This window comes from Oncorhynchus masou, chromosome 10, assembly GCF_036934945.1.
Source record: "Oncorhynchus masou masou isolate Uvic2021 chromosome 10, UVic_Omas_1.1, whole genome shotgun sequence".
Taxonomy (NCBI): domain Eukaryota; kingdom Metazoa; phylum Chordata; class Actinopteri; order Salmoniformes; family Salmonidae; genus Oncorhynchus; species Oncorhynchus masou.
In genome coordinates this window covers 1,004,149-1,019,095 of record NC_088221.1, presented here as the reverse complement: position 1 = coordinate 1,019,095, position 14,947 = coordinate 1,004,149, and the positions used below count along the sequence as shown (strand labels likewise).

The following is a 14,947-nucleotide window of genomic DNA, read 5'->3' as shown; positions in this document are numbered from 1 at the left end:
TCAGAAAATCACATTGTAGGATTTTTAATGAATTTATTTGCGAATTATGGTGGAAAATAAGTATTTGGTCAATAACAAAAGTTTATCTCAATACTTTGTTATATACCCTTTGTTGGCAATGACAGAGGTCAAACGTTTTCTGTAAGTCTTCACAGGGTTTTCACACACTGTTTCTGGTATTTTGGCCCATTCCTCCATGCAGATCTCTTCTAGAGCAGTGCTGTTTTGGGGCTGCTGCTGGGCAACACAGACTTTCAACTCCATCCCAAAATGTTCTATGGGGTTGAGATCTGGAGACTGGCTAGGCCACTCCAGGACCTTGAAATGCTTCTTACGAAGCCACTCCTTCGTTGCCCGGGCGGTGTGTTTGGAATCATTGTCATGCTGAAAGACCCAGCCACGTTTCATCTTCAATGCCCTTGCTGATGGAAGGAGGTTTTCACTCAAAATCTCACGATACATGGCCCCATTCATTCTACACGGATCAGTCGTCCTGGTCCCTTTGCAGAAAAACAGCCCCAAAGCATGATGTTTCCACCCCCATGCTTCACAGTAGGTATGGTGATCTTTGGATGCAACTCAGCATTATTTGTCCTCCAAACACAACGAGTTGAGTTTTTATAACAACAATATAACAAAAAGTTATATTTTGGTTTCATCTGACCATATGACATTCTCCCAATCTTCTTCTGAATCATCCAAATGCTCTCTAGCAAACTTCAGATGGGCCTGGTCATGTACTGGCTTAAGCAGGGGGACACGTCTGGCACTGCAGGATTTGAGTCCCTGGCGGCGTAGTGTGTTACTGATGGTATGCTTTGTTACTTTGGTCCCAGCTCTCTGCAGGTCATTCACTAGGTCCCCCCGTGTGGTTCTGGGATTTTTGCTCACCGTTCTTGTGATCATTTTGACCCCACGGGGTGAGATCTTGCGTGGAGCCCCAGATCGAGGGAGATTATCAGTGGTCTTGTATGTCTTCCATTTCCTAATAATTGCTCCCACAGTTGATTTCTTCAAACCAAGCTGCTTACCTATTGCAGATTCAGTCTTCCCAGCCTGGTGCAGGTCTACAATTTTGTTTCTGGTGTCCTTTGACAGCTCTTTGGTCTTGGCCATAGTGGAGTTTGGAGTGTGACTGTATGAGGTTGTGGACAGGTGTCTTTTATAAGTTCAAACAGGTGCCATTAATACAGGTAACGAGTGGAGGCCAGAGGAGACTCTTAAAGAAGAAGTTACAGGTCTGTGAGAGCCAGAAAATTTGCTTGTTTGTAGGTGACCAAATACTTATTTTCCACCATAATTTACAAATAAATTCATTAAAAATCCTACAATGCGATTCTCTGAATTTTTTTTCTCATTTTGTCTGTCATAGTTGAAGTGTACGTATGATGAAAATTACAGGCCCCTCTCATCTTTTTAAGTGGGAGAACTTGTACAATTGGTGGCTGACTAAATACTTATTTGCCCCACTGTATCTGTTCTTGGTTCTAAATTTATTGAATGGGGCATTATTTAAGATGGTTAGGAAGGCATAAAAAAAACTGGCATCCTCTACTGACGGGATGAGATCAATATCCTTCCAGGATACCCCGGGCCAAGTCGATTAGAAAGGCCTGCTCGTTGAAGTGTTTCAGGGAGCGTTTGGCAGTGATGAGTGGAGGTCGTTTGACCACTGACCCATTACGGATGCAGGCAATGAGGCAGTGATCACTGAGATCTTGGTTGAAGACAGCAGAGGTGTATTTAGAGGGCAAGTTGGTTAGGATGATATCTATGAGGGTGCCAGTGTTTACGGCTTTGGGGAGGTACCTGGTAGGTGCATTTATCATTTGTGTGAGATTGAGGGCATCAAGCTTAGATTGAAGGATGGCTGGGGTGTTAAGCATGTTCCAGTTTAGGTCGCCTAGCAGCACGAGCTCTGAAGATAGATGGGGGCAATCAGTTCACATATAGTGTCCAGAGCACAGCTGGGGGCAGAGGGTGGTCTATAGCAGGCGGCAATTGGATTTTTAAAAGTAGAAGTTCAAAATGTTTGGGTACAGACCTGGATAGTAGGACAGAACTCTGCAGGCTATCTATCTTTGCAGTAGATTGTAACACCGCCCCTTTTGGCAGTTCTATCTTGTCTGAAAATGTTGTAGTTTGGGATGAAAATTTCAGAATTTTTGGTGGCCTTCCTAAGTCAGGATTCAGACACAGCTAGAACATCCGGGTTGGCAGTGTGTGCTAAAGCAGTAAATAAAACAAACTAAAACAAACAAAAGGAGGAGTAGGTTAAGGGTATGGCTAAATGCAATGAGAATTGGTCGTCTAGAACGTCTGGAACAGAGAGTAAAATGAAGTTTCTGGGGGCGATAAATAGCTTCAAGGTATAATGTACAGACAAAGGTATGGTAGGATGTGAATACAGTGGAGGTAAACCTAGGTATTGAGTGATGATGAGAAAGATATTGTCTCTAGAAACAATTGAAACCAGGAGATGTCATCGCATGTGTGGATGGTGGAACTAACCACCTGGCCGTGCTGCTGCTCCAGTTTCAACTGACCTGAGCCCTAGGACCATGCCCCAGGATTACCTGACATGATGACTCCTTGCTGTCCCCAGTCCACCTGGCCGTGCTGCTGCTCCAGTTTCAACTGTTCTGCCTTATTATTATTATTCGAGCATGCTGGTCATTTATGAACATTTGAACATCTTGGCCATGTTCTGTTATAATCTCCACCCGGCACAGCCAGAAGAGGACTGGCCACCCCACATAGCCTGGTTCCTCTCTAGGTTTCTTCCTAGGTTTTGGCCTTTCTAGGGAGTTTTTCCTAACCACCGTGCCTCTACACCTGCATTGCTTGCTGTTTGGGGTTTTAGGCTGGGTTTCTGTACAGCACTTTGTGAACTAATAGGTTGGATAAGGTATAGTGAGCAGGACTAGAGGCTCTACAGTGAAATAAGCCAATAAACACTAACCAGAACAGTAATGGACAAGGCATATTGACATTAAGGAGAGGCATGCTTAGTCGAGTGATCAAAAGGGTCCAGTGAGTAGTGAGGTTGGTTGGGGTCACGGAGATTCAGACAGCTAGCCGGGCCATCGGTAGCAAGCTAGCATAGGATGGAGGTCTGTTTTTAGCCACCTCGTGCGTTTCCGTCGGTAGGATTAGTGGGGTTCTGTGTGGTAGAGGGGATCAATCAAATTCGCAAAATAATAGATATAGTTATAGAGGCCCAAGAAGAAAAAAAATGTCCGATAGATCTATTCAGATAGCAGCCGATAAGACAGCTAACAATTAGCGGACCGCAGATGGGCGTTCAGGTAACGTCGCGACGGAGGAGCCAGCTGGATAACTCCCTCGGGCAATTCACGTCGGTAGTCCAGTTGTGAAGGCCCAGTGGGACTCCGTGTTGGTAGTAAAAATGGGTCCGGATAGGTGATTGTAGCCCAGGAGTGACTGATGAAACTCTTCAGCTGGCTAGCTCCGGAATAATTGTTGTTTGCTCCGGGATCAACGTAAGCCGATAGTCACATGGTTAGCAGCTAGCGAGCTGCGAGATCCAGGTATAAATGTCCAGAGCTTGCAGTTGAAATCCGGGGACATGGAGAGAAAAATAGGTCCGGTATGTTCCGGTCCGAGCCGCGCCGTACAAAACTGGCTATAGATTTCTGAGCAAAAGGATAGCTGATGACCACAAACTGTGGTTAGCTGAATACTAACAATTAGCTAGTAAAGAACCTAACTAGCTTCTGGCTAGCTTCTATGGAGGATTACAGATTTGAGGTAAATAATACTTTTAAAAACAAATTTATAAATTGGTGAGGCGGGTTGCAGGAGAGTGATTTGAAGACAAGTTTATGGAAAATAAAAAATATATAAAAAGGTATGCTAAGAAAGTTGTAAATATATATATATATATATATATACGGGACATGACAAGACGAGGACAAAATACATCTGACTGCTATGCCATCTTGGTGACATCTGGCCACCCTACCATAACGGCCTGATTGGTAGAGTGCTGCAGATATGGTTGTCCTTTTTAAAAGGTTCTCCCATCTCCACAGAGGAACTCTGTCAGAGTAAACATTGAGTTCCCTGACCAAGGCCCGTCTCCCCCGATTGCTCAGTTTGGCTGGGCGGCCAGCTCTAGGAAGAGTCTTGGTGGTTCCAAACTTATTCCATTTAAGAATGATGGAGGCCACTGTGTTCTTGGGGACCTTCAAAGCTGCAGAAATGTGTTGTTACCCTTCCCCAGATCCTGCCTCGAAGCTCTATGGACAATTCCTTCGACCTAATGGCTTGGTTTTTGCTGTGACATGCACTGTCAACTGTGGGATCTTATATAGGCAGGTGTGTGCTTTACAAACCATGTCCAATCAATTGAATTTACCAAAGACTGATTCCAATCAAGTTGTACAAATATCTCAAGGATGATCAATCTGTTTTTATTTTTAATACATTTGCAAAAAATTTGAAAAAAAATGGCTCTCATCTACACACAAAGACATGAAGGTCAGTGAATACGGAAAATTTAGATCTTTGAAAGTTTCTTCAAGAACAGTTGCAAAAACCATCAAGCGCTATGATGACACTGGCTATCATGAGGACAACCACAGGGAATGGAATTACCAGAGTTACCTCTTCTGCAGAGGATAAGTTCATTAGTTACCAACCTCAGAAATTGCAGCTCAAATAAATGCTTCACAGAGATCAAGTAACAGACACATCTCAACATCAACTGTTCAGAGGAGACCGTGTGAACAAGGCTGTCATGGTCGAATTGCTGCAAAGAAACCTCTACCAAAGAACACCAATAATAAGAAGAGACTTGCTTGGGCCAAGAAACACGACCAATGGACATTAGCCCAGTGGAAATTTGTCCTTTGGTCTGGAGAGTTTTGGTTCCAACCCCTGTGTCTTTGTGAAACGCGGTGCGGGTGAACGGATGATCTCCGCATGTTATGGTGTGCTTTGCTGTTGACACTGTGTGTGATTTATTTAGAAATCAAGGAAAATTTAACAAGCATGGCTACCACAGTATTCTAAAGTGATACACCATCCCATCTGGTTTGGGCTTAGTGGGAATATAATTTGTTAATTAACCAGACAATAACCCAACTAGAGGTCGACCGATTACGATTTTTCAATGCCGATACCGATTATTGGAGGACCAAAAAAAGGCGATACCGATTAATCACCCACTTTTTATGTATATACAGTTGAAGTACGAAGTTTGCATACACCTTAGCCAAATACATTTAAACTCAGTTTTTCACAATTCCTGACATTTAATCCTAGTAAACATTCCCTGTTTTAGGTCAGTTAGGATCACCACTTTGTTTTAAGAATGTGAAATGTCAGAATAATAGTAGAGAGAATGATTTATTTCAGCTTTTATTTCTTTCATCACATTCCCAGTGGGTCAGAAGCTTACATACACTCAATTAGTATTTGGTAGCATTGCCTTTAAATTGTTTAACATGGGTCAAAAGTTTCAGGTAGCCTTCCACAATCTACCCACAATAAGTTGGGTGAATTTTGTCCCATTCCTCCTGACAGAGCTGGTGTAACTGAGTCAGGTTTGTAGGCCTCCTCGCTCGTATTCAGTTCAGCCCACAAATTTATATAAGATTGAGGTCGGGGCTTTGTTTTTGTTATTTAAATTTTTTATTTTACCCCCTTTTCTCCCCAATTTCATGGTATCCAATTGTTTTTAGTAGCTATTATCTTGTCTCATCGCTACAACTCCCATACGGGCTCGGGAGAGACGAAGGTTGAAAGTCATGCGTCCTCCGATACACAACACAACCAAGCCACACTGCTTCTTAACACAACACCCATCCAACCCGGAAGCCAGCCGCACCAATGTGTCAGAGGAAACACCATGCACCTGGCAACCTTGGTTAGCGCGCACTGCGCCCGGGCCGCCACAGGAGTCGCTGGTGCGCGATGAGACAATGATATCCCTACCGGCCAAACTCTCCTTAACCCGGACGACGCTGGGCCAATTATGCGTCACCCCACGGTCGGGGCTTTGTGATGGCCACTCCAATACCTTGACTTTGTTGTCCTTAAGTCATTTTGCCAGTATGTTTGAGGTAATTGTCAATTTGGAAGACCCATTTGGTTTAACTTCCTGACTGATGTCTTGAGATGTTGCTTCAATATATCCACATCATTTCCCTTCCTCATAATGCCATCTATTTTGTGAAGTACACCAGTCCCTCCTGCAGCAAAGCACCCTCACAACATGATGCTGCCACTCCCGTGCTACAAGGTTGGGATTATGTCCTTCGGCTTGCAAGCCACCCGCTTTTTCCTCCAAACATAACGATGGTCATTATGGCCAAACAGTTCTTTTTTTGTTTCATCAGACCAGAGGACATTTCTCCAAAAAGTACCATCTTTGTTGCAAACCATAGTCTGGCTTTTTTATGGTGGTTTTGGAGCAGGGCTTCTGCCTTGCTGAGGGCCTTTCAGGTTATGTCGACATAGGACTTGTTTTACTGTGGATACAGATACTTTTGTACCTGTTTCCTCCAGCATCTTCACAAGGTCCTTTGCTATTGTTCTGGGATTGATTTGCACTTTTCGCACCGAAGTTCGTTCATCTATAGGAGACAGAACACGTCTCCTTACTGAGCGGTATGACGGCTGTGCTGTCCCATGGTGTTTATACTTGCGTACTATTGTTTGTACAGATGAACGTAGTACCTTCAGGCGTTTGGAACTTGCTCCCAAGGATGAACCAGACTTGTGGAGGTCTACTATTTTTTTTCTGAGGTCTTAGCTGATTTGATTTCCCATTGATGTCAAGCAAAGAGGCACTGAGTTTGAAGGAAGGCATTGAAATACATCCACAGGTACCCCTCCAATTGACTCAAATGATGTCAATTAGCTTATCAGAAGCGTCTAATTACGTAATTTTCTGGAGTTTTCCAAGCTGTTTAAAGACACAGTCAGTTTAGTGTATGTAAACGTCTGACCCACTGGAATTGTGATACAGTGAATTATAAGTGAAATAATCTGTCTGTAAAGAATTGTTGGAGAAATTACTTTTGTCATGCACAAAGTAGATGTCCTAACCGACTTGACAAAACTATAGTTTGTTACAAGAAATTTGTGGATTGGTTGAATGAGTTGTAATGACTCCAACCTAAGTGTATGTAAACTATTTAGATGCACTATTGTAAAGTGGCTGTTCCACTGGATGTCAGAAGGTGAATTCACCAATTTGTAAGTCGCTCTGGATAAGAGCGTCTGCTAAATGACTTAAATGTAAATGTAAATGTAAACTTCCGACTTCAACGGTATATCCTTTCAGATATCTAATGTAACTCTAGCTATTATCCTCTCAGATATCATACTCTTACTTACGATAACTACGTTCTCTCATATCTAACTCTGGCTAATGCCAACTTTTTTCATGTCCTGAAATTGTTCAAATGCTATTTTAGGCATAAAGATTAGATTTCGGGTTTGGGTTAAGGGTTAGGGAAAATAGGATTTTGAATGGGAAAACGTGTGTGTGTGTGTGTGTGAGTGACAGGGGGTTGGGTACAGGTGTAAGCAAAGAGACAAGTTTCCTTTGTCTCTGCATAATAGATGACTAAAGCTCCATTCTATTCTCACTCACCCTCCAGTCTCTGGTTCTCCTTCTCCATGCGTAGCAGCAGTATCTGCTGGTGAATCGCCGTCTTCCATAGGGCCCGGTAGTGCACCGCCGTCCTCTTGGGCCTCTTCCCAGTGAAGGTGTCACCCGAGGTGGGCAGTAGGCTTGCCAGGGGGTCCAGACTTGGGTCGAAGGAGCGGGGCGAGAGGGGCAGCAGGTCCATCACATCACAGTGGTCTGAGAGACAACATATCCAAATAACTGCAGTCATTTTTATTTGTCAAGCAAATAACTGTCGATCTCACGGTAATTGACCAAAATTAACATAAACCAATTTAGCATCTCCTGGCTTCCATGCATTCCCTACAAGCCTTTCCCTACAAGCCTACAGACCTTTGGAACATCTACATTTAAAAAATAATAAATCCATGTAATATAGCATACACATTCCCAATAAATCCATTATGTATTTTAGACAGGTCTAAAGAAACATGATATGGAGAAAATGTAGTCTATTTCCGAAGAACAGAATATCATACTCTGAGTTGTGCTGATGTTGTCCTCATAGCCGTGATCTGGCTATGTCATATGGCTGTGGGCTACACTAGTTCATTTAGTAGACCAGACTTGCTTAGAATACCGTGGCATTGTTTTATAGTATGAAGAATACAATTGAATAAAGCCAAATAAAATTAAGGATATTTGAGGGAGTATGCACACAAGGTTATTCTGTGTTGAGCTGTTAACAAAGAAATAGCTATTTCCATATGCTTAATTTAGAGTTATTCATGTAACTTTAGTTGTTCTACAAACATTGGGCTATATGTTTTGATTTTTAATACTTTGTAAAGCTGCATGATGCGACTAATGATGATTTGAAAAAAGTTGCATGAGCTCTGCTTTGTTTTTGCTCAGGCTGTACACACTACATCAGTCTCTCATTCACCATTTGAAAAGCACTTGATAATGCCTAGAATTTCACAGTGGCATTCCCTTTGTGTGGCCTTAATGCACCCTAAAAAAATCCAGGCCTTTTGCAGCAAGTGCCGTTGTGCCCTTCTCCAAATCAAATCTCAATCACGTGATTGGGTCTTTCTCACAGGCTACAAGTGAAGACAGACACATCTGGGATGCAATTGCGCGCGTCCTTACTTTTACACTGAGCAGCGCGAGCCTCTCGCGGAGCCGTGCTGCTTGTGCCTAGGTTTCATTGAAATAATATAGCAGCGTCTCACACTGCAAAAATGACTTGTCCAGTGTAGCAAGCCTGTTACACACACACACCTGGGTGCTGCATGGATGTGGGCTTGTTCATGGGCGAGGCGACCCGCAGGAAGATCTTCTGTCTCCAGGACACTTTGCGGATGTTGAGGGGTGCACTCACACTGTCACTGCTGCATCCAGATAGCGTCCTCTTCCTGCCCTCCCCATTACTGATGGGCAAGGGGAAAGGATAAAGAGGGAGAAAGGGAGGGTTGAGAGAGCGAGAGGAGGGGCGAGAGGGAGCAAGAGAGGGAAAAGGAGGGAGAGGGAGTGAGATAGTGAAAGAGAAGAGGAGTGGGCATGTCACAAATACAAAGGCACGTAAACAAACACCCACACACTGATAGTAGTATACACATGCAGTTTCTCACACACACACACACACTTAATCTCAACATTGAGACAGACAGATGCTAATCAACAGAATCTCCCGGTCCTGTACTACAGAAGGGTGTGTGATTAAACCACCAAGACAAACCAAAAAGGAACACTTCTCACAACAAACAAAACATTGATTGAAGACTGATTCACACATAAATATTGATTAATAAAGCAGAAATTAGTACAATAGATCCATAATTAGTACATAAAACAAAAGCAAACACCAAGACAGAGGCAGCCATTGTTACATGGATGTTTGGATCATTTCCTTGGGAAAGAAGAAGTTGAGTTTGATGGGAGAGAGGAGAATAGGGATAAGAAGCTGATTGATCTATTTCAAGACTACGATTCCGTCTGAAATGGCACCTTATTGTGCAAAAGTAGTGCAATATATAGCAAATAGTGTTCTATTTCGGACATACCCTATGTTTCTCAATTGTTTATCACACCAAAGGTTAAAGCCACAGTCTGTAACATGTACCTACCATCAAAGAGTGGGCAACCATCAAGATAAACTGTCTTTAAATGTCAAAGAAATGTAGACATGACCTGAAAATGTCTGCAGTTAACACTCGACAATACATTTCAAAACATGTAACCTTGCGTAACCCTGGATCAGATGACAATTGATACTCGGATGAACAAGATACTGTCTAGTCATGAGGTGCTTACTTCACTGCTCAAGAGACCCGAGTAGAGAATAACAGGAAGCGACCTCATAGAGCGAGGTCAGGGCTACGGGGACACTTTTGCTGAGACGGTGGTGGTGCCCTCACATCCTATAACAGTGTTGCATAATTTTGGGAGGTGGTTCGATTTGAGATTGTAGTGAATCTGTGGTTTCCATGTGGTCAGGAAGTGAAAAAACTCCCCATTCCTTAATGATTACAAACATACCCATAACATGATGCAGGCAAAACTATGCTTGAAAATATGAGAGAATGTGAGTGGTACTCTGTAATATGTGGTATTGGATTTGACCCGAACATAACACTTTGTATTCAGGACACATAGTTCATTTCATTCCCACCTTTTTTGCAGTATAGCATTAGTGACTTCAAATCAAATTGTATTTGTCACATGTGCTTGCAAGCCTCTAACCAACAATGCAGTTTTGAAAAAAAAATAAAAATTAAAGAGTGACAATAAAATAACAATAACAAGGCTACTTACAGGGGTTCCCGGTACCGAGTCAATGTGTGGGGGTACCGGTTAGTCGAGGTAATTGAGGTAATATGTACATATAGGTAGGGGTAAAGTCACTATGCATAGATAATAAACAGCGAGTAGCAGCAATGTAAAAAAGGGGGGAAGGTCAATGCAAATATTCCCGAGGAGCCATTTAGCTGTTTAGACGTCTTATGGCTTGGGGGGGTAAAAACTGTTGAGAAGCCTTTTGGACCTAGACTTGGCGCTCCAGTACCGCTTTCCATGCGGTAGCAGAGAGAACAGTCTATGATTAGGGTGGCTGGAATCTTTGGCAATTTTTAGAGTCTTCCTCTGACACTGCCTGGTAGAGGTCCTGGATAGTAAGAAGATTGGCCCCAGTCAGGTACTGGGCTGTGCGCACTACAGGAGGGGACTGAGCACGCACCCGAGGGGCCCCCGTGTTCAAAATCAAATCAAGATGAAGATATCCCTCTAGTGGTGTGGGGGCTGTGCTTTGGTAAAGTGGGTGGGGTTATATCCTTCCTGTTTGGCCCTGTCTGGGGGTGTCCTCGGATGGGGCCACAGTGTCTCCTGACCCCTCCTGTCTCAGCCTCCAGTATTTATGCTGCAGTAGTTTATGTGTCGGGGGGCTAGTGTCAGTTTGTTATATCTGGAGTACTTCTCCTGTCCTATTCGGTGTCCTGTGTGAATCTAAGTGTGCATTCTCTAATTCTCTCCTTCTCTCTTTCTTTCTCTCTCTCGGAGGACCTGAGCCCTAGGACCATGCCCCAGGACTACCTGACATGATGACTCCTTGCTGTTCACAGTCCACCTGGCCGTGCTGCTGCTCCAGTTTCAACTGTTCTGCCTTATTATTATTCGACCATGCCGGTCATTTATGAACACTTGAACATCTTGGCCATGTTCTGTTATAATCTCCACCCGGCACAGCCAGAAGAGGACTGGCCACCCCACATATGCTCTCTCTAATTCTCTCTTTCCTTCTCTCTCTCGGAGGACCTGAGCCCTAGGACCATGCCCCAGGACTACCTGACATGATGACTCCTTGCTGTCCCCAGTGCTGCTGCTCCAGTTTCAACTGTTCTGCCTTATTATTATTCGACCATGCTGGTCATTTATGAACATTTGAACATCTTGGACATGTTCTGTTATAATCTCCACCCGGCACAGCCAGAAGAGGACTGGCCACCCCACATAGCCTGGTTCCTCTCTAGGTTTCTTCCTAGGTTTTGGCCTTTCTAGGGAGTTTTTCCTAGCCACCATGCTTCTACACCTGCATTGCTTGCTGTTTGGGGTTTTAGGCTGGGTTTCTGTACAGCACTTTGAGATATCAGCTGATGTACGAAGGGCTATATAAATAAATTTGATTTGATTTGATTTGACAAGAGCAAACATCAAGACACAGATGCAGCCACTGTTACATGGATGTTTGGATCATTTCCTTGGGAAAGAAGAAGTTTGATGGGAGAGAGGAGAATATGGATAGGAAGCTGATTGATCTATTCCAAAACTTTGGCTCTGTCTGAAATGGTAAAAGTAGGGCAATGTAAACCGAAAATGAGGGTTTCAGACAGTATTCTTCCGTTTGGGTTCTAATGAACAGGAGTAGGCCTCCTAGACACAGTTTTGCATTTTCCTCATTAAAGGTTAGGATTGGGGAGGAGACGCTGATCCTAGATCTGTACTTAAGGTAAACTTTATTCCGCAGCCACCTGAGACTACTGAAGCTGTGAACTTATCCTTACCTGGGTGATGCTAGGTGTGCTAAGATTCAGTATCGCTACAATTAATTAACAGCTAATTAACTAGCCTTGACTGTAACATTACGAACTCGAGGGCCTGAGGGATTTGACTGTTGAGAGAGAGCAAAAGAGCGTGAGAGAGTTCAGTGGAGTAACTGATTATCAGAAGACGAGTCCATGAGGGACGATTCACATTTCAGAAAATGTCTAGATGTGTCACCTCCTGTGGGGAATGTAGATGTCAAATGGAGATGGGATAATTTAAAGGTGAATTCCTGGTTTCTAGGCCGAGTGAACCAGGGTATTGTTCAGTAGGCACAAAACTGAAGAAAATGTTCAGAAACAGAAAGTCTGAACTTGTCCAATAAGGAATGCCTGTTTTTGTTTTATTTTCTGTTGTACAACATTTAGCTGCGGTGTGCCCTAATGAACTGCACCCAGGAGAGCAAAATGAAGGAGGCAGATCTATTCACAATCAATCCCTTTTAGTGCGCTATAGACATAATACAGGTGGTGCAGGGTAAAAGGCCGCCATATTTGGACTTTGGACTCTGTGTTAACAACCCTCCAGATGAGCTTCAATGCCATACAACTCTCCTACCGTGGCCTCCACTCCACTCTTCCACTGTAAATCTACCATTCCAGTGTTTTTTTTTTTTTTTTTTCTTGCTATATTGTATTTACTTCGCCACCATGGCCTTTTTTGCCTTTACCTCCCTTATCCCACCTCATTTGCTCACATTGTATATAGACTTGTTTATCTACTGTATTATTGACTGTATGTTTGTTTTACTCCATGTGTAACTCTGTGTTGTTGTACCTGTCGAACTGCTTTGCTTTATCTTGGCCAGGTCGCAATTGTAAATGAGAACTTGTTCTCAACATGCCTACCTGGTTAAATAAAGGTGAAATAAAAATAAAAATAAATAAATATTGCATCACCCAGGAGGGTACTCGATAGTGATGTTGGATAGGGTGAGTTAACCCGAAAACCATCTTAAGAGACAGTGAAAGGATCCATAGACTACATAGAAACCACCTTTAAATATCTAAACCCTAAACAAGTGAAATGTATCACTTAAATTGATCAGACATGCACAGTCATAGCTAGTGTTACAAGCATGTAATAAAGCATATGAATAGTTAATGGTTTAAGCAAGAGGCTTCAAGAGACAGGCTACAACTCATATCACTGCATAATGAGAAACGGAAATGTCTAGAATATTGTTGCATGGGATGGACTCTAGACACTGCAGAATGCGTTGATGAAACACAGGGTTGACAATAGGTGAGTTAAGCTGGGAATATATACACAGTTTTGGTTAAATATAGGAATGTGAAGATTAGCATCGACATGCATACAAAACAAGACAAAGAGCATATCAGCGCCCACCCCTACTTCAGAAAAAAATGGTAGAATCCAACAATAGAAACAACATTAACAATAAGATTTTGCCATTACAAAAAAGGGTGAAAGATGAAAGTACAATGCTTTCAGAAGGTATTCATACCCCTTATTCCACATTTTGTTGTGTTATAGCCTGAATTCAAAATGGATCAAAAATATTATTTTCTCACCCATCTACACACAATACCCTATTATGAGAAAGTGAAAACATGTTTAGAAATCTTTGCAAATGTATTCGAAATGAAATACAGACACCTCATTTACATAAGTATACACACCACTGAGTCAATACATGTTAGAATCACCTGGAATGTACAATATTTGCCCGTTATTCTTTAAAAAAATCCAAGCTCTGTGATATTGGTTGTTGATCATTGCTAGACTACCATTTTCAAGCAATTGATTCTCTAGCAGATAACATTCATTGTCTTCTTCATAAGCAACTCCAGCGTATATTTGGCCTTGTGTTCTAGGTTATTGTCCTTCTGAAAGGTGAATTCATCTCCCAGTGTCTGGTGGAAAGCAGACAACCAGGTTATCCTCTAGGATTTTGCCTGTGCTGAGCACCATTTGGGTTTCATTTTAACCTAAAAAGCATCCTTGCCAATGACAAGCTTACATTACCCATAACATGATGCAGCCACCACCATGCTTGAAAATATGAGGAGTGGTACTTAATAATGTTATGTTGGATTTGCCCAAAACATAACATTCAGGGTATAAAGTTAATTTCTTTGCCACATTTTTTGCAGTTTTACTTTAGTGCATTGCAAACAGGATGCATGTTCTGGAATATTTTTTATTCTGTACAGGCTTTCTTTTGTTCACTCTAACTTAGGTTAGTATTGTGGAGAAACGACAGTGTTGTTGATCCATCCTCAGTGTTCTCCTATCACAGCCATTAAACTCAGTAATTGTTTTAAAGTCACCATTGGCCTCATGGTGAAAGCGCTGAGCAGTTTCCTTCCTCTCCAGCAACTGAGTTAAGAAGGGCACCTGTATCCTTGGGTATATTGATAGACCATCCAAAGTGTAAAGTTAACACATCTACCAATGACTACCTCTCTGGTCTTTGTGGTTGAATCTGTGTTAGGAAATCAATGCTCCACTGAGGGACAGATAGGGGTACAAAGATGAGGTAGTCATTAAAAAATTATGTTAAATACTATTATTGCAAACAGAGTGAATCCATGTAATTTATTATGAGACTTGTAAAACACATTTTTACCCCTGAAATTATTTAGGCTTGTCATAACAAAGGGGTTGAATACAGTGGCTTACGAAAGTATTCCCCCCCCCCCTCGCATTTTCCCTATTTTGTTGTCTTACAACCTGGAATTAAAATGGATTTGGGGGGGGGGGGGGTTGCATTATTTGATT

The 14,947-nt window shown here is 42.5% G+C and overlaps 1 protein-coding gene across 2 annotated transcripts in view; it reads right to left on the bottom strand.

Moving 5' to 3' along the window:
* Positions 1 to 14,947, bottom strand: part of tbc1d4 (TBC1 domain family, member 4) — a 153,942-nt gene that overhangs the window by 33,036 nt on the left and 105,959 nt on the right. For both annotated transcript variants that reach the window (XM_064975640.1, XM_064975641.1), the window contains 2 exons: positions 8,888 to 9,036; positions 7,628 to 7,840 (listed from right to left, as the gene is read on the bottom strand). In XM_064975640.1, the coding sequence (XP_064831712.1) occupies positions 7,628 to 7,840; positions 8,888 to 9,036 (362 nt within the window). The remainder of the gene's footprint in view (positions 1 to 7,627; positions 7,841 to 8,887; positions 9,037 to 14,947) is intronic.